Source organism: Bombus pyrosoma, linkage group LG14 (assembly GCF_014825855.1).
Source record: "Bombus pyrosoma isolate SC7728 linkage group LG14, ASM1482585v1, whole genome shotgun sequence".
In the NCBI taxonomy this organism is placed as follows: Eukaryota; Metazoa; Arthropoda; class Insecta; order Hymenoptera; family Apidae; genus Bombus; species Bombus pyrosoma.
The window spans coordinates 831053-853270 of NC_057783.1; the positions used below are offsets into that span (position 1 = coordinate 831053).

General features: G+C 38.7%; 5 protein-coding genes across 19 annotated transcripts in view; 3 read left to right on the top strand and 2 right to left on the bottom strand.

Annotated features, from left to right (window-relative positions):
* LOC122575235 (ephrin type-B receptor 1-B) overlaps positions 1-10243 on the top strand; it is a 94751-nt gene extending 84508 nt beyond the window's left edge. For 10 of the 14 annotated variants that reach the window (XM_043743927.1, XM_043743929.1, XM_043743928.1 and 7 more), the window contains 2 exons: positions 3694-3768; positions 5529-10243. In XM_043743927.1, coding sequence (XP_043599862.1) covers positions 3694-3768; positions 5529-5793 — 340 coding nt within the window. In that variant the 3' untranslated portion in view covers positions 5794-10243. Of the gene's footprint in view, positions 1-1345; positions 3769-5528 lie in introns of all 14 variants that reach the window. The other 4 variants (XM_043743933.1, XM_043743938.1, XM_043743939.1 and 1 more) reach the window with 2 other exon arrangements.
* A 1696-nt stretch (positions 10244-11939) lies between these two features.
* LOC122574702 (60S ribosomal protein L34-like) lies at positions 11940-13001 on the top strand. Its single transcript, XM_043742604.1, has 4 exons — positions 11940-12013; positions 12176-12247; positions 12591-12788; positions 12866-13001. Exons 2-4 carry the CDS (start codon positions 12183-12185, stop codon positions 12957-12959), a joined length of 357 nt encoding a protein of 118 aa, XP_043598539.1. The 5' UTR covers positions 11940-12013; positions 12176-12182; the 3' UTR covers positions 12960-13001.
* Positions 13002-13142: 141 nt separating this feature from the next.
* On the bottom strand, positions 13143-16492 carry LOC122574701 (protein APCDD1-like). 2 transcript variants are annotated; one of them, XM_043742601.1, is made up of 6 exons: positions 16370-16492; positions 16172-16303; positions 15661-15802; positions 15000-15231; positions 14487-14900; positions 13143-14320 (listed from the first exon to the last, which is right to left on the bottom strand). In XM_043742601.1, the coding sequence occupies exons 2-6, from the start codon at positions 16212-16214 to the stop codon at positions 13352-13354; spliced, it is 1800 nt and encodes a 599-aa protein (XP_043598536.1). In that variant the 5' UTR covers positions 16215-16303; positions 16370-16492; the 3' UTR covers positions 13143-13351. The 2 variants fall into 2 exon arrangements, with proteins under 2 accessions (XP_043598536.1, XP_043598537.1); XM_043742602.1 differs by lacking the exon at positions 15661-15802.
* A 438-nt stretch (positions 16493-16930) lies between these two features.
* Positions 16931-19283, top strand: LOC122575184 (nucleolar protein 11). Its single transcript, XM_043743797.1, has 4 exons — positions 16931-17322; positions 17405-17936; positions 18014-19044; positions 19147-19283. The coding sequence occupies exons 1-4, from the start codon at positions 17191-17193 to the stop codon at positions 19273-19275; spliced, it is 1824 nt and encodes a 607-aa protein (XP_043599732.1). The 5' UTR covers positions 16931-17190; the 3' UTR covers positions 19276-19283.
* Positions 19284-19460: 177 nt separating this feature from the next.
* On the bottom strand, positions 19461-21902 carry LOC122575185 (cytochrome b-c1 complex subunit 2, mitochondrial). Its single transcript, XM_043743798.1, has 7 exons — positions 21742-21902; positions 21205-21341; positions 20936-21127; positions 20640-20856; positions 20126-20557; positions 19837-20058; positions 19461-19739 (listed from the first exon to the last, which is right to left on the bottom strand). Exons 1-7 carry the CDS (start codon positions 21784-21786, stop codon positions 19653-19655), a joined length of 1332 nt encoding a protein of 443 aa, XP_043599733.1. The 5' UTR covers positions 21787-21902; the 3' UTR covers positions 19461-19652.
* Between the last annotated feature and the right edge of the window lie 316 nt (positions 21903-22218).

A 22218-nucleotide genomic window follows, 5' to 3' on the forward strand; every position in this document is an offset into this window, starting at 1 on the left:
ACAGCGCCTCCGCTTCCTCGCATCTCGTTCTCTTTGAAATTCAACGACGTCAAATTGAAAGAGAGAGAAACACCGAGAAAGGATTTCGCGAGCAACGAAGCGCGAGAAAATAGAACGCGCGGGAAACAAAAATTTCTGTTGGATTTTTCTTGTTTACAGCACATATTTTCGATGAATCTCGGCGAGTAATCTCGTTAAGCTGAATGTCCGACGCGCGAGAAAAATGTCGTTCGAAAAAGTTTGCGACCATATACATATAACAAGCGGCTTTTGCGCACGTAATTCTGCTCTTAATTAAAACGGCTTAATTTCCTTCGGAACGTGCAAAAAGATCTACTACCTACCTTCCGTTTCTGTTTCGTATTACTTGTTGGGAGGAAAATTAATTTATGGACGAAAGTCTCCGCGCGATCATTTTCGCGGAATAATTTTTCGTTCGCGTTTCAAGAGAACGGCGAAAAGTGCGCATCGTACTGCGGTGGCTTTCAGAGAGCTTTTATCGCTTTAGCGCTTATCGTTTCTGTAATCCTGGAGCCTTTAAACCCTCGTCCTCGTCCTCTTACCTCCACTTATTTCCACCGCGAAACACAAAAAAGGCGAACAAAGGCGAGATCAAACGATACTCGAGAGTCGGACGTCTTGCCAGCACCGCTCTATCGTTGCACACGATCGTTAATGAAGAATACGAGGAAAGTGTCTGTGGTTTTTAAGAACAGCGGACATCGCGAAAAAATTGCCAAATTTTTCTCCCGATCGAAGAAAGGAGAAGAGCATTTTGATCGTTCATTGATTCGTCGTACCTCGAGGCGAATCGATTATCGTTAATATTCCACTATTTCGTCGTTAAACATCCAGAGGAAAGTTTTCAACGAAATAGAGCGAGTCTTTGCGTCGCCTTTCCTCGTTTGAACTTTGGATCCATCGACTGTTCGACGAAATCCTGTTCTCTCCCCTTTAGTCGAAATGTCCTAAAGTTCTATCACTTTCATATCCATGTCGCGTAACTTTACTTCAATGGTAGAAAACGGTTGCAACTTTCCAACGTATTTGAACGTTTCTTGAAAAATAAAAGAATTCTAGATAGGACGCTTTGCCCGAAGGAAAGGACTACTACGCATATTCGTTTCGACATCGATGGATCAATCTCTGTCGTTTCCATCCCTCTGCCCTTCGATCCAAACAAAAATTTCAGTTTCTCTTGCCGACGACGTTCCTTTTTTTCTGGGCTAATTCTTTGTGGTTTTGGTTTTGTGGTGTCTTTGGTACCCGACTACGAACTGCAACCCAACGCAACTGCGACAACTACCATCTACCACCAACTACAACTCAACAACTACAACAACAGCGTGAGGCCACCTGCACACAATCCGTACTATGTCACAAGCCACGCGGCTGCCGCACAGGCCGCGGCAGCGACCGCTGCGATTCCAGCCGCGACAACGGGTCCGTTCGTAGACGTAGTCGGCCATCAGGCCCATCAAGCCCAGTCGACGATTGCCGTTCCAGTAATGCCACCAGGAGCCGGCCGTAGCTTACACTATCACACACACGCAGCGACACACGCATTGCCACAACAGCCACCGCTTACTTATCCCAATTGGGTCCCATTCACACACTTCGGTTAATCGACCAGAGAATCGATCATATTTTTTCTCTTTAAGAGAGACAAGTGCTTCCTGCCGCCTCCTCTTCGGTTTCACGAGCGAACGTCTAGAAATCATAAGCCTCGTTGCTAAATTTCCATACATCTTCGATCGACGATGTTCGCATCGAAAGCATTGCCAGATGCGTTTCAACTTGAACGTTGTTAATGATCTAACCCTTTAACGGTGTAGTAAAGCGATATCGCGATATTCGTACGCTGTAATATCCGATTAAAGTTTAGTATCGATTAGAAATTTATATCAACGCCTTTGAGGCTTTGAACGCGAATCCTTCGTCTATTCTGTCATCCTGTCAGAGGGTTAACAACGATCAACGACAAAGTCTTTACGTCTTCAGCTTCTTTTTTCTTTCCCCCTCGCAGCGTCTCCGTTTGGGGTCAGAGCTCGACGATCCTCGTTTCGTTCAATGCTGAAACGAAATTCGTATAATGAAAAAGTTGTCGAAGAGTCGGAGCAAGACCTGCTTGTTTCTTTCCGTGCAAACAACGATCGAAGTTGTACGCGTTCCAGCTTGTCAAACGACAACCGGGTCCAACGGATTGGCTTTTTTCGTCCGTCGACGTTCGCCGAAGAAACACTCGTGCAGTTTTTGCCGAACGTTGAACGATGCCCAGGGACACTTTTCTCCTTAAGCAGAATAACCGCGGATAGGATGATTTTCGCGCGTTTCTCTCTACTGTAGGGAATCGCTCTCGTAAAAGAAATATTTAGGTTGTCAATTGTGTTGCGAGCGTATTTATTAGACGTAGGTAAAACGGTAGCGAATTAGTCGTTGTAGAGGAAAGATTTTCACGGTTTTCGAATTATACGAGACTCATTATCGTCAGCAAAGCAATCTACAGTACGTACACTTATTTATAAAGAGAAAAGCGTTTTTTTATCGATGTGATGTTGAAGCGACCGCCAGGCGCGATGAATTTTATCCATCTTAGCTGCCACGTAGAGATCGCATAGAGAATATTTATGGTTCTAGTTAGAGTGATTTAAATGGGAAATTTTATCAGAGTATATACATATATACATACATATATATATGTACCCCGCAGTTTTTTGGTAGAGATATAATGAGAATTTATAGAGGACGAATCGAAGCAACGAATAGCAATATACGTAGAATGGATTTAAGCTGGGAGAAAGCTTAGGGACGGGCAGAGAGAGGGTTTTAACCGCCAGACGCGTTGTCATAGTCTTTCAGATGTTTTTCTAATTCTTGATATACGTAATGTGTATATATATATATATATATATATATATACATCTCACAGAAGTATACGTAAACATATAATATACATATATCGTAAAGAAGCGGATATATATATATACATATATATATATCGATATAGTATTTATTAACGTCACGACTTTTACCGCAACAAACAAAAGGAGGAAACTGCAAAGACTTATTAGCATTTAATCACGCGAGCTACCATTCGACCAGATTAGAATAGTATTTTTCTACTTGAAAGTCAAGAAAAGTCAGGAAAACCGTACCGAGAAATTGTACGCGATATCCCAGGTTGTTTTCACGCCGGGACGATCGATTCTCGCGACGATACGCGCGTCGCGCCTACGTGTTATAGCGAAAAATCTGGAGAAAAGGTCGATCATAGCGGAACGCGTCGCGACACACCATTGCAGGAAAAATGGAACGGGACGGCGAACGAAGAGGGTTAAGGTTTCGCTCCTTCGAAGCGACGGATTCGCGAACGATTTTTCTTTTTCGAGACGAGAATCAAAATGGACAATCAGCTTAGACGCGTTACGGCCGCGGAAATCGAATCGATACGCGCTAATTACCTTAGAGTTTACGCTGACAATCGCGATAAACGAGCTTCGCGCAAGCACACGATCGCACACTTGCGCAAACGTACAGCGGTACGCTCGAGAGAAATCAGGGCAGAGATGAGACGAGAAAACCGTATGCGATATATACACATAAACACACACAGGCAAACCGAACACACGTACAAGCAAACACACGCCAAAGTGTGTGACCTCGATCGCACTAACAAATGCTAACAATTGTCAGAATCAGGGAAAGGGGTGCTCCACCCCCACCCCCACCCGCCTCGTCGACATCCTCCAACGTGCATTTGAGGAAAAGGTAAAAAATCAAGAACAGCTTTCAGTCGACCCAAAAAGAAAAAAAGAAATAAGTAAAGAAAGTACGAAGGGAAGGAGGAGCAACAAGGCAAGAGAAAGAATAGTTATTCGCCGAGATGTTTCTCGATCGACGAGTACATACGATAATACCACCTACCGTGCGAGTCTCTCGGGAAACAAATTCATCGACTCGGCCTTTTACGAATTTATCGATTTCGCGTTTACGCAGACAAGTTACGTAATTAGCATGGAACGTTTCAAAGAAGATATCTGACGTCGATAAATTTGCTTATCCGAGGGAGATAGCAGAAATACTTGTAAACTGCACGGTGCATTTTAAAAAGCAACGTACCGATAATTATCGTTCTTCCATGGATTTAAATTTATGGAGTCGGTCGGCATGGCTTGCAACGATAAGCGACTTACACGTACGTGTGTAGGTGCGTGCAACGGATTCGATTCGTTGCCTTTTTGCTCCGTTTGCTTCGTTCGAATCACCATGAGTATTGCTGCCACGTAGACAGCATTTGCTCTGCTTGTATCCTATTAGTTCGTATCGCACTGCTTGCTTCATACGCACCATTATCCATTCACGTCTACGTAATACGTCCAGCTGATCTCTCAACTTTGTGTATATCATCAACGTAATAACACCGTCATTAGCGACTCTCACTATCGTGTCACCATCGATCACCAATCGCTAGCAACGGTTCCACGAAGCTTCGAATTTTCACGATCTCGCCTGTGCAACCGTGATTTAATCGACTTTTTACTGGCGTGCAAGCAAGAGCTTGCTTCGCAGACTGGTTGCGTGTATCGTATCGAGCCAAGCTTTCAGGCACGGTCGTGAAAACTTATCGAGCCTCGGTCAAAGTGTACATAAAGATATTTTACCGGCCCTTCTAACATCCGTTTTATACCGTATCTACCCGTAAATCCGCCCGTAAAAGATCTATCAAGTAAATGACACCAATGGAACAACTTCTCCTAGAAACGAGTAGCGAACCCCCGGAAACTCGATTCTAAACCACGCTCTTTCACCCTAATCAACCACCTATCAACAGCGAATTCTTCTCTTAACTCTGCTCGCAGAACGTCTCTTACGTACGTCCGATAAACCGTGTATCGCCAACGTGAATTTTCTACGAGAAAGTCGATTTTTCCGTCATCGGCCAGCACTTTCCGACTTTCTGCGAGCACGAGAATCAAAATGTCTATGTATGTTGTTGCTAACTGATGGATATTAGTGTACATATAACTCGGTATAACATAGATCCCGTTTGTGTGAACAGATCTAGGGTTGAGTACGAGCGTAGCTATTTCGACGACCGATGTAATTGGCGATCATCGAAACGGCTGACCACCACCACCACCACCACTACCCTTCCTTACTAGAAATATTTCGATAATAGAATCCGAAATGGACTTGAAATTGCTCTTTACAGTTCGAAGGTGGAAAGACGAAAGCGTTTCTCTAGTTCGGTCGCTTAAGCCGTTAATCTTGTCCGATCAAAACTGATCGTTCCAGAATGAGAACGTTGATCCGCTGGAAATCGATTTGTTTCTTTGTCTTCTAATTTCGATTAGACTCGGTCGGAGATTAAAAAAGCGCTCGCGTCTTTCCGCTCTGTCCTTAGAATCCGATCAACGACCTGTAGAAGCTCGAACGAATTTCAGGTCTTTGGTTCCTCATAGTGTTCCCCTGAATTCCTTAAAATCCCAGAAACCAAGGATTCGAGTGTAACAGGAAATTTTCGACAGGGGCACCAATCCACTGGCGCCGGACGCGGTGGACTTGACGCAGCTGACCTCGGTCAGCGAATGGCTGGCTTCCATCAAGATGTCACGGTACGCGGAGAGTTTCGAAAGATCCGGAGTGACTACCTTGGAGGCGGCCGCGCGTGTTACCGTACAAGAGCTGACGGCGCTCGGGGTGACGTTGGTGGGACACCAGAAGAAGATAATGAACAGCGTGACTGCGCTCAGAGCACAGATGTCGGCCACTTCGCAAGGTTTTCTCGTTTAATCGCGTTGACGTTGCGACCGACGCAGGATTCGATTCCATATTCCATCGACGAAACGCATCGTTCGTTCGAGAAGCTTTCGCGTCGATCAGCCTCTGAACGGAATTGTACGAAGGCACGACGGTCCGGAGCATCGTCATCCTAGTCAGGCCGATAGACGTTTTTCTTCGATGAGAAGCTTCGTTCGCGAACGCAAGGCCACGAGCGACAGCAGAAGCGTGAAAAGACGCCGGAATAGCCGAGCTCCGCCGCCAGTTTGGGAGAATCGGCGAGGAACCGCGTATCGCAGACATTCCAACGGAGAAAAAGCACCGGAGATCCCCGTTCGAGTTGCCGCCTGCCACGTCGGATGGAAGACGACGAGATTCGACGACTCGTCGAACGTAGCTTAACGAAACTAGCGCGAATCTTCTTCGACAAACGACAAACCACGTACGACACATTTTTTTACGAGACGATCGTGACGGGATCAACGCGCAACAAACGTATATCGCGACTCCGCGAACGAGTCCGCCAATCGACTTTGTCTTTCTCTTCCTAGAAAAATTTTCTCGCGCGCTGCCCAACTCGTGGATCGTGGCGTCGCGTCGAAAGCAACCGAACTGCCACTGCACGATCACTGCCGTATGAAATTTAGAGAACGTCGATCCTACCTAAAAGCCGAACATTTCGAACCTGCTCACCGTCGAGACTGTCCAGCGCGCCGAATCGTTGCTCACACGTACGCGCAAGATCGCTCTTTGCCGTCAACGAAAAGTCGCTCTCTCGTTTCACAGTGAGTTCCTAACGTACGCGGCGCGAATCGAACGGTGAACAGGTCCTTGGACGATTCGCACGATGCGTGCCGTCGAACCTATCTACGGTACAGACCAATAGCACGAACAAATAGACGGCCTAAAGTATCAACGAGCCCCGCAGCTTGCCCCTCGTTTCGTTCCTCCGTGCGAAAGTTTTCGAGCAACGATCGATCGTACGAAACCGAAACGAAGATTCCACAGGTCTAACGATACGTTTTAAGCTAGCCATTTACAGGAGGAGGGAGAAATCGAGCAGGGTAACGCGCGTCCTCGCTGCGAGTCTAGCGCCGCGTTTTACGTCCCGTGCAGCGAATATTTTCTAGCTCTTATCGATAAAGCTTAATCGATGTACAAACAAACGGCGCATCTTACGCGCGGCTCACGCGACGCATGTAGATATACGAATACGAAAAGCGTTGCCACTCCGCTCCGCTTTCGCGAAACGATCGAAGGAGCGACGGGTAATCGCGCGAGACTGAGAGCAAAATTGCTGCAGATCGCTCTAGATGTTAAATAACGCGACGACGAAGCTCGAACAAACGAGGATTCTTGCCTTCGCGTTACCTATATGATAAGTATATCGTTTGTACGCGATTTGTATAGGTACCTGTCGATCAGAGGGAAGAGGGAACGAGTAACGAAGCAGGAACATGTGCCAATAACGCGAAAACAGCGAGAGCGAGAGAGCGAGAGCGAGAGCGAGAGAGAGTGAAAGTGAGAAAGAGAGAGAGAGAGAGAGAGAGAGAGTGCGTGAACGAGGGAAAATGTTTTGCGCGAAAGGGAAAGAAAAGGCGCACGCTATCGCGCGTAATCGTCGATTGCGAGGAAAAATGGTCCCTATATATATATATATACACACACACACTTATTAAAAGAGAAATAGATTATACGGTGCGTAATGAGGGACAGATTTGTTGGGAACGATCGTGGGAGTGTGCAACGAGCGGCGGAAAGAAAAGAAACCGCGAAACGCGTGCCCCGACACCGTGAACATATCAAGGAGTTTAAAAGAGAGATTAAAAAGGACGATGAAAGCGCGAAGAAGGAGCGTGGCGGGTGAATTTTTCGAAGCAACGACGAGCGAAAGATGTTCGGCGCGAGATCGATGCGGAAAAGTTTTCGCGACGACACCGACGCGTAAAGTAGCGGATTTACCTTTGTACGAGCGGTTTCGAATTGTTTCGCATCGCAGACGCAACGCAGCGTGCGCGCGTAGCGATAACATCCAACGGCAATGGGACGGTCTGTATCTCGTTAGATGCACGTTTGCTGATCGTAAAGACTGTGCTTGCCAGACGGACGACGATCTGGCAGACGCCCGTTGAAACCGGCGAACGCTTGCGAGCAAGCGGGCCGAGCCACGGGAAATTTCTATTCTTAATTTAACGAATTACGCTAGAGATATAGTTGGGAAAAAGGGAGACGAGCCGATGGACGCCACGATGGACGGGATTGCTGGCGTACGAAAGAACGCGACGTAGCGAAGGAAACGTCGAATAATTTGGTTCGTTGGTTTGGGTGGATCCATCGGTGCGCGTCGCGCCTCTCCGTTAAGAGATTCTTACGCGAGGTCGTTCCGTTTGCATTGGAAAATTGCGAAGGGAGTTGCTGGAGGGTCCGGTTCGGTCCGCGTTGTTTCGCGTTGAAGGACGAAAGATCGCGTGGCGAACGCGCACCCTCCGTTAGGAGAGAAAGAGAACGAGAAGCTACTGAGAATGGCGACGATTAAGAAGCAATAAGCGAATACACGCAAATGCAGATTTTTATATAGAGAATGTTAAAAAATTTCAGAAAATATTAATTATCGATAGCGCTATCTTCCTAAATGTTCGTATTAAAAGTTAAACGAGAAGTAAGGTAAAGCGTGAGACTTTAACGACAAAGTCCAGGTGGAGTCCCAACCGAATCGCGCGATATCGCGACAGAGAGACGGAGGAGAGAAACGGCGCGCAACGCCGCGTACGAATGTCGCAGCGTGGCGTTGAAACGAATTTTTTAGAAATACGAAAAACCGATCGAACGAGAAGGAAATTTCGGCCGGGACTCCGCCAGAGGAAAAAAAAAGAGAGAGAGAAGATTTTAAAAACTTTCAGCTGTAACTATTTGTGTCTAGCGACGAACCTGCGAGTGCGACCTGAAGTTTTGAGAATGTCGATAGTTTCAGTGAATTAATATTTAGATTTCATAGATCTCTGTCGATATTACACGATCGTAGGCACGAAACGAGCAGAAGATAATTAGTTAGAGCGTAAAAGATATCTTATTAGAGACCTTTTCCATTTCACTTGAGTCTTTCGCGTTCGAACCTGCCTACAGCTGTCTCTGTTTCTTCTTCTTCTTCTACTTCTACTTCTACTTTTACTTCTACTTCTACTTCTACTTCTCCGAGAACCACGTCATTTACGTACTTTGATTCTCTGTATTTTCCACTCTCCGATTCTAATACGCAGGGCGCTTCTTATTTTGTAAGAGACGAGAATCCAAGGTGCGAGAACGTCGAGAGAAGGAAAAGCGATAGGAAAAATAATTGCGTAATCCGAATCAAAATTCACTTCGATTCACGCGAACGACGCTTCAATTGCGTTTCCTCTCCTATCGTTTTCCTTTATATTCGCCTTCTTTTCCTTTATTTTTAGTTACGATTGTATTGATACTTTTTCTTTTCTTTTTTTTTTTTTTTTTTCTTTTTTTCTTTTAAGTAATCGTTGTTACTCTTTCTAACGAGGAAACGCAGCGACGAGCAAACGAATGAGAAATCGTTGAACACATCCTCCTCGGACGCTCCTTTACTTAAATACTTTTACTCGATTAACACTTCTGTACTACTATTTATTAAAAACGAAGAAAGCCTTATTTATTGTTTAGAGATCAGACTAAATTAAAGAAAAAAAAAGAAAGGACGTTCTAACCGTGGTAAGTTATCTATTTACCTTACTAGAATCGTACGAAAGGGGACGAAAGAGAGATAAGAGAAGAAAGAAAGAAAGATCGTTATTTCCTTACTTCGCTGTTTTCGAAAAACTCTGACCGCCGTATAAAAAGAGACGAAAGGATAAAAGAAAAAAAAAAAGCGAAATACAGCATCATAGATACGATCGTCGAGTCTCTAAGCAGTTATGTTATCGAGATTAGTTAAGCGTTTTTTAAGCGATCTACGTGCACATTGTTTAATTCTCTTTTCAATTTGTTTCCCTCCTTTTTTTTCTTTTTTCTTTTGCCTTTTTAACAGTCTGTTTAACAGCGAACTTTGTCAAAGTACCTGCTTCGGAAACGAAAAGCAAACGAAAAAAAAAAAAGAAGATAAAATAAAGAAAGAAGAAAACATATATTAAATTCGCGAGAAGACAAAGCACACAGGTACCGTCCCGTATATATTATAAATAGCTCATCTACTATCATGTACACGCATCATAATTTATGTATACTCATCGAACTGAGTTTTTACGATAATTGATTGGTTCAGCGAATCACCATCGTGTGTCCTCGATTCATTGTATAAAACAAAAGAAGCGGCAAAGCGCGACAGATGCAATAAGAGAGTTAATGTCGACAAATTTTGGAACGTGTCTAAAAACATTTTTCCTATGGTGTTGTCAAGACGATGTTGAATGTAAATAAGATATAATAAATAATATACCTTATACGATGTAAAACAGCCACCGGTCGTTCTTACCCAACCCGTTGAAACCCCCCTTGCTTCTCCATTCATTTACCTTATCCAATTTCCTTTCCTTAACTCAGCGATCATTAAAATATTAAGGCTATGGAATTTTACGCAATCGTAAGAAACTCAAAGATACAAAAATGCATACAATGTATCGATCGATTCTAAAACTGTACGAAATTATCTTAAAAAAAGGAGCGATTAATCGTCCAATTCGATGGCACTTTGCTGTAAGAAGGGAACGTGTATCCGTTCTCGTTGCGCAATATCGCGTTCCTCGCCTACGACCGCCGAATATACTGACATCTGTCGGAGTCTGTTAAAATCACGAAAAAGTAACAGGAACGTAGAACGTGCGAAGAGGTATCTCGTCTCCTGTTGAACAAGCAACGCACCTCTGTGCGATAAGGACAGATCTATGACGTGTGAAAGGCGAACAAACTAGGATTGTCATCTATCCCGGCACACTCCAACTTCGTGTCCCAGCTTCGCCACACAGATGGCAACACGTGGTTTGTCCGTGGACAAGGAGCGCGATATTGCGTGACAAGGACAGACATCTCCCTCTAGTGTTCGCTAATTACTACCTATCCGAGAAATATTCGTGTACTTTTAAAGTCGTCGAATAATCGACGATCGTTTGACAGATTATGAGATGCACGTCTGTACTTATCGCACAGTGGCGCGCTCCTTGTCTAACAGGAGGTAAGATACCTCCTCGCACATTGTATGCTCTTATTACTTTCTCGCAGTTCCAACCGGATCCGATGGTAATCCTAGCCGTAAGCAAGGATCGCATTACTGTGGGACAGGGACAGACAGACGTCTCCTTCTAATCCATCGAATTTTGAATAATTATTCTTCTTTTGGGAGAAATTGGTGCAGTCCTGGAAGTAGAATAAAGTGTAGACGCCGTGGAATATTCTCAAATAGTTGTAAGGTGGAGCAGAAGAGTCGTGTTACACAAGGAGCACGATAGTGCGCGTGCGACAAAGACGACAATAGCGGTTGATTCCACCTTTTTCGTTCTAAATTACAATGATAATTATCTTGTAACTTGTACTTAATATTTATTTAATAATGTATGATATATAATAGAAATGTGTAATATGTAATATATAATAATAAAATAACTGTGTAATATTTATTTAAAGATATATTCATAAATCAAAAAATACATATATCCAACATTATTTGCGATATAAAATAAATAAAAAGAAGCCAACCAAGTGTTCAGCATTGCTTAACTTTAGCAGTCGAACGGGGACGTTTAGAGAGAGTCTTCATTTTACAAAGTGCATTAACTATACATGTATAACTTAACCTATAACGGAGAAATAATACGTTCAATGTTTACGAGTTGTAATTTCTGTGTAAATTTCTGTCCCCTCTTATGACTCAACATTCTAACTTGAGATTTATCTAGCCTAATGCCTTCGTGTTAAATATTATCACCTATATTTGGTACACGCATATCTGCTTAATTATTTTGTTCTGATTTTAATTTTACACGAAGGTCTGTTAAAATCTGCTTTGTATAAAAAACATTCTCAATGTGTCTCGCCCTTTGCACCGTGCATACTAGATTTGAATACATTAAAAAAGTATCTAATACTTCTCTGGTATGCTTTTCGTTTATGGCGAAATATTTCTACTTATGTATCACTAGAGGGCAGTGTTGTTTTAAAGTTCGAGATTACGCTTGCGTACAATAAAATTGCCCGATACTGTCTCTTCCTTTTCCGCTTGGATCTACTAAAGGTTCGTTCGAATTTTATATTTCACTTTAATACCCGTAATATCTAGATTAATCCTTGAAAATGAAGTTGTTTTTACAATTGCTCTGAAATCGATGTCCTTTGACGATATAATTTATTATCATATGAACGAACCTTCCTGCTAAGAAACGAATATATATTTCAGAAGCAAAATGGTACAGCGACTAACCTACCGACGTCGATTGTCATACAATACAAAGAGTAACAGGAGACGCGTGTAAGTATCTGCTTGTTTTTTAAATATAACTAGTATATTATTGCGTTAAACATGTTATTGTATTATATTTACGTTGTAAAAAATTTCCTATAGAACTTCTAAAAATATAAACATTCGATCATTTGAGGTTATGTTTTGGTTTACTTTTACACGTGAAATTCACATGTGCCCTATTTAAAGTCACATAATTGTGTTTTCATCGAATATAAAATAACATTTTCCTTTAATTATACGCTACTTCAATCAATTCATTAAAAACAAAATATTTCACTACGCAACAAATAGATAGTGTTTCACTATCAAATTGTGTCTGAGAAATAGTGACAGTATTACAAATTTACAGTGTGCGTACTCCTGGAGGAAAATTAGTATATCAATATCTTAAGAAACCGAAGAAAATTCCAAGATGTGGTCAATGCAAAGACAAATTGAGGGGTATTCAACCAGCCAGACCTATGGAAAGGTCGCGAATGTGCAGACGGAAAAAGACTGTTAAACGTGTATATGGTGGTGTTCTTTGTCACAAATGCGTCAAAGAAAGGTATAATTTGATTTCCTTTATTTACGTGAGATAACTATCTGAAAATATTCGTTATTCTTCTGGACCTTTGTTTGTAGAATTGTTCGTGCGTTCCTTATAGAAGAACAGAAGATTGTCATAAAGGTGATGAAAACGCATGCGTTTGCAAAATTGAAGAAAGCAGAAAAATAATCATTTTCTTTTTAATAATTAAATAAAATATATTTAAAAGGATAATGTAGCGCGAATTATTTTCATATAACTATAACAGTTACTTCACATCTGCGTTTTTTTCTTTTCTTTTGTTTACCATACATTGATACATGTACATTTATGTAGTTGTAAAACATTATAGTTTCAAGTGTCTATCATCGATCGAGACTATCGACTATCAATATCAAATGTTTCAAAATTCGTTCAAAATTTAAAGCATGAAAGTATACGATATATTGCCATTTCTCGTTTCACCATCCGTCTACGTATTACTTATACGCAATCTTTTTCTTAATTACAAAATATACCCTGTTCTGTTTTCTATTCTTATGATTAAAGATCTTTGGAAGAAAATAATTTGAATTTTATCGTCAGTAAACGAAATGTAACCGATATAAAAGAAGTAAAACTGTGGAGTGTATGAGCAAGGAATTTGTTGAAAGACACGTAGCAGATGAAGAAAGAAACCAGTTCCTCGTATATCGACTGAATCGGTTGTACCTATTTCCTCTTCGAAAAAGAGGCAAAGGCCTGGATTCTCGAAAATGGTCTCGCGAAGGTAGTTCGGAACACTGACGAAGAGGAGCTTCCCAAAGATCGTCCTTCCATGATGCTAAAAGCAGAGTGTAATCCCCTCTCCAATCGAGACCAATTCTTGCTTTAAATTTCAAAGTTGCAGGAGCTTCAAAACCCGTTCGGAACATGCAATTTTTTGACCATATACCCGCTTCGTTTCTTATACGTTTAAGTTCTTTCGTGGTTCCCTCGCAACTGGTCGATACCATATTGCTAAGGGGTATTAATAAACTTTCGAGAATTCGTAATTCTAATTCAGTCGTTCCAGAAGGTAAGGCATTATCTTTCTGGATCTCAAAAGCATCAACAGTGGATTCCTGTTTCTGAATCTTCGTCTTTTGCCTTCGTTTTGATTCCAATATGTTCAATTCTTCTGTATCTTGGAATAAATGACGATAAACGTTCAACTTTAGATTTTTCTGAACTCTTTCCGAATCTTCCGTATTGAGTGTCTTTATGTTTGAATTTTTAACATCACGTCTTTGTCGAACAGCACGTTGAACATAAGTTCCAGCCGCGTTAATCGAATACAACGAATTGGAACACGCAGAATCACCATAATAATTCCAACGTGCGAACCATCTGCTATTATCGGAATAAATCCGAAAGAATCTCTTAGACCAAAATCCTCCATCGATGCTTTCACATCTAACGCTTAACCAAAGACCGCCGATCACTGCTGGAAGTGGTGGTGCTTGATGAAATAAAGGTGGACTGTACTCCGTGGCGCGATATACACTTCCACAAATCGGACAGTCAGTAGCCTGCGATATTAAAAACATTTTGATTAAAGTTATTAGATAAATTGCGTTATCGATAAGTAAACTGTGTAAAATTCATATTTTTATAAATTCAGTCAAGGGAATAGAAGCTAAGAACACAAGAAAACTGCTTTATGCCATTCCTTGTCTATCGATAAAGCATACTTGCCGTATCGGCGCGTAGCAAGGATGTAGATTGCAAACGTTTCGGCTTTTGTTGTGTTTTCTGAGAACGGGCATTTCGAGCGAGTCCACCAAGTAATAGTTCGATCCTTTCACGCATCTTACTTTTACCGATCGCTTCACTCTTCGTAACAATATTAGGTCTTTTTATTTCAACTCGCAGTACATTTAATTCCGAGAAATCGATTTCGAAGGATTCCAAACAATTCATCGTATGCTGTTTCTTCGGTCGTAATAGACGACTTTGAAGAGAATTATAATTCAAATCGTACATATTTAAGTCTGTGGGTGATGAAAAATTCATGGATCGTTCGTAAATGAGTTGCGCTAGATAAGGACGCCACTTTGTTTCGGTACCGCCGCAACTTGCGTTCATAATACGTCCAAATTTATGAGCAACCTGATAATTTCATTTAAAGCATAATTTAATAAAGTATAAAAACTCTATGTCGCTTGATCTTGCATCCTGCAACATCGTAAGAACAGTTCATCTACCTACCTGTCTATTAAGCGGTATCAAGTAAACCGAATCCAATTGTACGCTAGTTTCCGTAGCACCAGGAATTGCGACAGATGGGGATAAAATTTTAACGGAACCGCGTGCTACGACAGTATACGTTGCGATACTGCATGACTCTTCGTCGTAATGATATTGTAATAGAAGAAACGAGTCGTTCTTAAAAAAATTATACTTCCTTATGACATATTTTGGACCAGCTCGTATTTCACATCTGAAGAAACAATAATGGTAACTTGATGTCGAAAACATTCGTAATAAATTCAAGATGCAGCTAAGTTTATCCCTTTCTAGATGAATTTTTTGTGAAATAATGAATATAATAATATGAACTATAAAACGCTCAAATTCCAAATAATTAAATTTAATTTAATTTTTAAAATGAGATACGCAATGAGAAGATACCCTTTGCAATAGGATGCTACGTTCTGACAGATCTCAATAATGTTAAAGAAATTACAATTAGACTATGGGTGTTAGTGTGTTTACGAGGAATTTAAAGATATAAAAATGCACAAAACGTATATGATAAATTAAAATATACGAAATATTATAATATGCGCAAACATTTTAAAAGTTATCGTAATGCTATGTATTATCCGATTAATTTCGAAAGGGCAAAAAGTATTATAGAAATATTTACTCGTGGGATATCCACGTCGAATGCAGTCTAGATGGTGTATTATCGGTAATAGCTGCTTTGTCATCAGAATCAATTTTTTTCATCATCATTTCGCAATTATCATCCTCCGTTTCGGATTCTAGAGAAACTGTATAATCGAACCCTAAGAATAAAGAGAACGTAGAGCAAAAGATCAAATGATTTCAAAGCTTTTAACGATCCTGACAAAGCTAGAATCTTGTGACAAAGAAAAAGTGAAGGAGACGATAAAATTTTATGTTCTGCTGCATTTACGTTTCCACACCCGTCTTTTTCTGTCTTTTCGATTGGTATTCCAATCGGATCGACAGTGAGATACGATGAACTTCGTGATGTTATGCAGCTGCCCAAGGTACGCGTATCAATCAGAAGTAGAAGAATGTTAAGTAAATTTGAAAAAAGATCTCGATATAAAAGTTGATCTCGTTATGATAAACGATAAAATTAATCGTTGAAATAACACGATCTATGAAATATGCTTCAATTAACTTACCTATAAACAGGCATAAAAAAGGAACAGTGATCAACGGTTGCATTCTTGATCAAAGCGAAAGTTTACAGGATAAGATATTTTATTTATCAGCGAAAATAAATTTTGCCGAGATGGAAATTTGTTTACACCAACCTAGACAAAAATATGAATAAATTATACTCTTATTTTAAAAATTATACTGATCTACTAAAAAATTACTTTGTTATCTTAAAACTCCTTCTGAATGATCTGGACAAACTCAAGTATTGTTCAAGTCACCCTCAATATATATAGCTTTATCCCTTCCCGACCTTCTTCATCCAACTGAGTAGTGGACATAAGTGGTAGATGTATCTACTATCTACAATGTCAAGCATTTAATTTGCATTTACCTTTTGAAAGAAAAATTGAATTTAAATTGGTCGAGTTTAATTCGAGTGGCACTGATAACATTCTTAATTATCAAATATTTCTCTGCCTATGATAGTATTTAAAAAAAAAAAGATTTCTCTGTAAGTATATCTATCCTTTTCCTTATCCAGTTTTCAAAATAATATTAATGATAATTGATAATCAATCACGCTGATTAAACTTTATTTAAAAAAAGATAGGATTTAATAAAATTCCAATATATCTTGCAAAAGTGTTTTAGGAATCTTCTACCTAAATACTTTGTTGAAAGAATTAAAAACGATATAAGTAATTCATATGAATCATTATTTTTTAAATTCAGAACTGAACATAGTACGTGTTTCAGAATACGGTGGCGTTGTATTTTCCTTGCTAGAGGTGGCAGGGCAAACTAGCCTATTTGAATTTCACAACTTATTTTTATAATAACAATTGAATTCTATTATTTTATCATTCAATGTATTTTAATATAAAATCAAAAATTGAGATTATTGAAAAAATATATACAGTGTCATTAATGAAGATGTCGAAGTTTCAAAACCAAACGTTGATTACAAGTGAAATGTATGCCATTTCGTTTTAAGCCTTCGAACACGTGATTAAAAAAACATTGTTTTAATACGTTCGACATGGCAAAACTTTTTTCGTATTATACGCTGTGTCCGCTTATCGATCAACAAAATTTGTTAGGTGTTGAAAGAGATTCGGAAAGCGGATGTGCAATCGTAACATTAGGGAGAAATATTGTAATCCGATATAAGGTAAATTATTATATTAATAACGTTTGTTTATATTACAATCAATGTTTCCTGTTATCTATAAGCGATATAATGCGTTTTACAGCTACAGGACTTAAAACAATTGAGTAGTTGGACCAGTAAAGATCGATTAACGACGCAAGTTATTTATGATGAAACAACATGTCAGTATGCTGCGGTATTTAATGAAAAAAAAATACGTCTTTGGACTGCCGAAGAAACAGATTTAAATAGCATCAAAGGCTATAAATTTCAGTGTGCTTTGCATACCATTCTTACATGTGAAGACTGTCCACCTGTATTGGTACGCAAGGACGGAGCTAGTGCTTCACTAGAAACAGCTATACGAAACAGGAAATCTTGGTCCAAAGAAGGGTTATTAAACGTCAATGAAAATATTTTAGATTGTTATCTGATCCGTGCTGGTGATAAAATAAGTTTGTGTATGTTAACTGAAATTGAAGGAACTTACAACTGTGTTATAGTTAAACTTAACAATGATACCTATTCTGAAGAAACAAATTGCGTCAAAAGATTGGAGTTGAAGCGAAGATCAGAAGAGTTGGTTGGTCATGCAGTATTGCAAGCTAAAAATAAAGCTTGTCTTCTAACATTGTGTAAGTGTAAATGTTGTTTTTAGATCTTTAATCCCTTTTAAAATTATGCATATTTTATATTTATTTTCTGCTTTCAGGGTCGCATGGTAGATTGTATAGTCACCCTTTGATGGAAACAAACAACGAAACTGCTTTAAGTACATTAATCGGTATTATCAATAATATTAATACCAAACATCCAGTAGTTATGACATCTCTAAATGAGGCAACTGTGGCAGTTTATGGGGCTGATGTTTCTGAAGAGGGGGCTGTGTTAATGATTTATAATGTACAATTTAAACTAATACAAGCTGCTCAAAAACTAAAATTGTATACAAAAGATGCAAAGTTGTGGAAAATCGAGGACAAATTGTTGCTTGCTGCTAATAGACATTTAGCAATTGCTCCTTACCATCTTGCTCCTCAAAAAATAGCAACTTTGCTTGGATCATCTTTGCATTTCAGAAACGATGATGAGAATACAGATAATAATGAGATTGTTGTAATACAAGAATCAACAGTAGCACAATGGGAAAAGAACGGATCAACTATTATTAAACAGCCGATGCAAAAGCTTCCGAAAAAGCTTTCTAAACAAATATCGTCTTATATACATGAAGGATTGAGCGATGCCGCGATACAAGAAATATTGATCCCGGAGTTAATCGAATCGAAAAATGTTGAAGCAATTATATGGTGTTTGAATAATTTGAAAGATTTACCAGAAAAGTTACTAATCGACCTCTTAATATTTTCGTTAAGAAATCCTGATGAAACGTTTTTACCTTTACAAAATGGTACAACCGATGATCTCTCAACTGTCAGAAGCCCACATTCAAGAAATGATTTTCTTGATAAAATTTTTAGTCTCACTTATTCTGACATTTCTTTGTCGTCTTATCTTAGGAGCGGTTTAAATTTTGACGAAATACTTCGATTACTGCAATATTTAATACAAAAATTGGACGCTCAAGATTTTTATCATGATATTATACAGCAACCAACCGACAAACAATTATATGAATGGTCTAGTCTTTTGTTAGAGTCTCATTATCAACATTACGTGTTATCACGGGATCCAGAAGTTTCAGTGCTACTTAATAAACTCAGTTATGTTTTAGACGACCATGTAAGTTCACATAAAACAGTGTAATTGCTCTAATAATTGTTCAATAAGTATTTTATCTTCTTTATTGACCTTCACTAATTCATTTTCAAAATTTCTTTGCAGTTACAAGTATTCAAAGATATGGAAAATATGAGGCCCATTTTAAAAAGAACGATTAGTGACAAGTTATCGAAATCGTTACAAAAAAATCGAAACAAGTTTTATACGATAGAAGAAATAAAACTCTATTAAAATACAAAGTTTCTATTTATAATTTACGCGTACATATGCAAACATCTTTAACACTGATAGTTTATTTTATCATCATTGCTATGTAAATGGAATTGTAAAATATTTTCATATATAAATATGTATATATAAACGACAAATTTAATAACACATACGCCGTTAAAGCATATAAAAAGTAAAACAGGAAATAAAGAATTTTTATTTTTATTCATATCTACAGAGTTACACAGTTACTGAAACAAAATGCACATGGATATTAAATATCTTGTGCCGATTGGGATTGGTAACTTTCATATATCTTAATCTCAATCTTCACAATGTTGGAAAGAATTGGTATCAATTTCGTGTCATTCGTGTCTTCGAACGAAAAGCTACTAAGTTTATTTTAATTCATCAAGATATGGTACAGTTTTCAAATTACCAAGGGCAGCTATACATAATTTTCCTTTGACAAGTTTGTCAGCCACCTGGAAAATATTTGTTGTTAATGTAACAAGTACAGTTGAAGAATATAAGAAACATACTATAGCCTGCAAATAAAAATTATATTATTGATGTACGCACAGTTTTAACATCAGATGTGGAAACTTTATCAATGGCATTAGCTATTGATACTGGTGAGGAGACTTGCCCTTTAAGCAGAGCTTGTTGTTGCATACTTTCCAATAAACACAGTGCATTATCAGCTGCATCCAAAACTTCAGTTTTTAATATATTTTTACCACGAGCAACCTCACTTTCAGATACTTTTAAAGATTTCAACCATTTGGCAGCTTCTTTTGTCAACTATAGTAACATGAAAATTAATATTAAAATAATATTTATTATAATTATAAAGTTTTGTACCACTTACAGATCCTACTACATTGGATGTTGAACATAATACAACACCAAAAAGTCCTGAATCAGTATAGCTAGCATTAAAGGTTGATAAGCCAAATGGCTCTGATCCTGCAATACTCGAAAGTTGTTTCTGTAACGAACTTGGACTACATCCCCACTTAACTCTTGGTCCGCTACCGGACGCTCTTTGCAGTATTGCACATGCTAAAGCTTCTTTCTCATTTTTCAATGATACACCTTCTACAGCTATTGCTACACTGGTTAAACTTGATGCAGTTTCTTTACGAATTTCTCCGGCATAATATTTGGTTGGTTCATTTGCATTATCTGCTGATCCAACACTTAAATTTGATCCCAAAGCACTAAGTTCTGCTAATGAAACACCAGTGCCAACAACTGCGCATCTAGGTGCAGTACACCAAGTATTGACAAAATGTAGTAGCTTTAAATAAAAAATAAAATATACTTGAGCGATAAGGACATGTCATTATTTATCAAAGTTATTTTATGATAATTGTACTTACACCTTCCGAATTAATTTTGCCTACTTGATGTTCTGGAGAAAATAGAGAATATCCAAGTCCACTACGATAAGCTGCTTTATGCAATAATTCAATTACCAAAGCTGCATCAGATAAGGAACCAAGTTCATATTTTAATCGAGGCAACTGATCCTGTATTTCCCATGGTTTAAAGATCTGCTTAGTAGCAGCACATTCTAGATACTGAAGAGTATCTGCCCTATTGATAAAAAGGAAATGGTATATAGTAAAAGGTTTATTTTAATGCTAATAACAAAGCAACATAAAAGAAACTTTACAGATTGTCTCTAGTGATCTGCAATGTGTACGCTATACTTTCACGATCAAGAATGGTTATTAAATTTCCACCATGCTGTTGAATATTCCTTGTTATGGCAAAAGCGCTTGAAACAGAGGTACCTAATCCTGCAGCTATCCGCAAATGATGTGCTGTGCCTTGTGTATCATAAGTTTCATTTCTTGATCCAGCTCTATATATTAAATACTCATATAACAAAAGAAATATTACAATCAACATATGTGAGCAATTTATTTAGATTTCAAATACCTGAAAACAATGGACACCTGTGCAATTGGAGAATTGTTATCATAAGCAGCAACAGTAACTTTATTGCTTAAAACTTTAATTTCAGGAGTTGCTGCAGAAGAACTTGGTGCGGTTGCTGCAACTGCATAATGTCTGACCTAATACATAATAAAATCTGTTTTTAATCTTAATAAACAGTTACCTTTGTGTCTTTAAATTTCTTTAATAGAAGATTTCGAAATTTTGTAAGAGTAAACCGTTCTCAAAATGTACTTATAGTTAAAGAAGGCTGTTGTGAAAATGACCATTGAAAAGTTATAAGGGGGACAAAAAATTGAAGTTGAATTACAGAAAGAAGATTTTAGTTTTTTTTTATAGTTTTAACTATTTAATATAATTAATTAATAGCTTGGGCTATGTAACCAATACGACAGAAATTGACATTCAGAACAGTATCAAGTCGTTTACATAACAGCTAAATTGACTGATCTTACTTTAATGAATAAGAAACGACGTCAATCGACAATGAAAAAATAGAGAAAAGAGAATTATTATTACCGCAGGACTACGTAGCAAAGAAGACCGCATAACTGAGCTAACCATTTTCTTGTTTCCAGAAAACCTCTCTTTAAGAGGATAATACGAAACGGCACTGCTGAACTACAAGACTATATATCGCAGTCAGCATATACCAGCTTACATATAGTTTCGTCAAGTGGGAACAACTCCTGTGATACCAATCGGTGTCGCTATGTTCAGCGAGCGCAGGATGCGCGTCAATTTAAATTATTTTAAACGAAAATACGATGATCAAATGAGGATAATAAATAATACTATAACTTTTCTTCTTTTCTACATAGTTATTCTTATTATGATAATAGATACAAGAAGGAAATATAACTTTCGTTGTGATATTATTTTTATGGTTTATTCTATTAATTTTGCTTGCCATATTAAGAAATCCGATACAAATGTACTCCGTGTCATATTTGTACTCGTGAACATTGTTGTTTAAAGTTTTGTGTACTTGTAGCT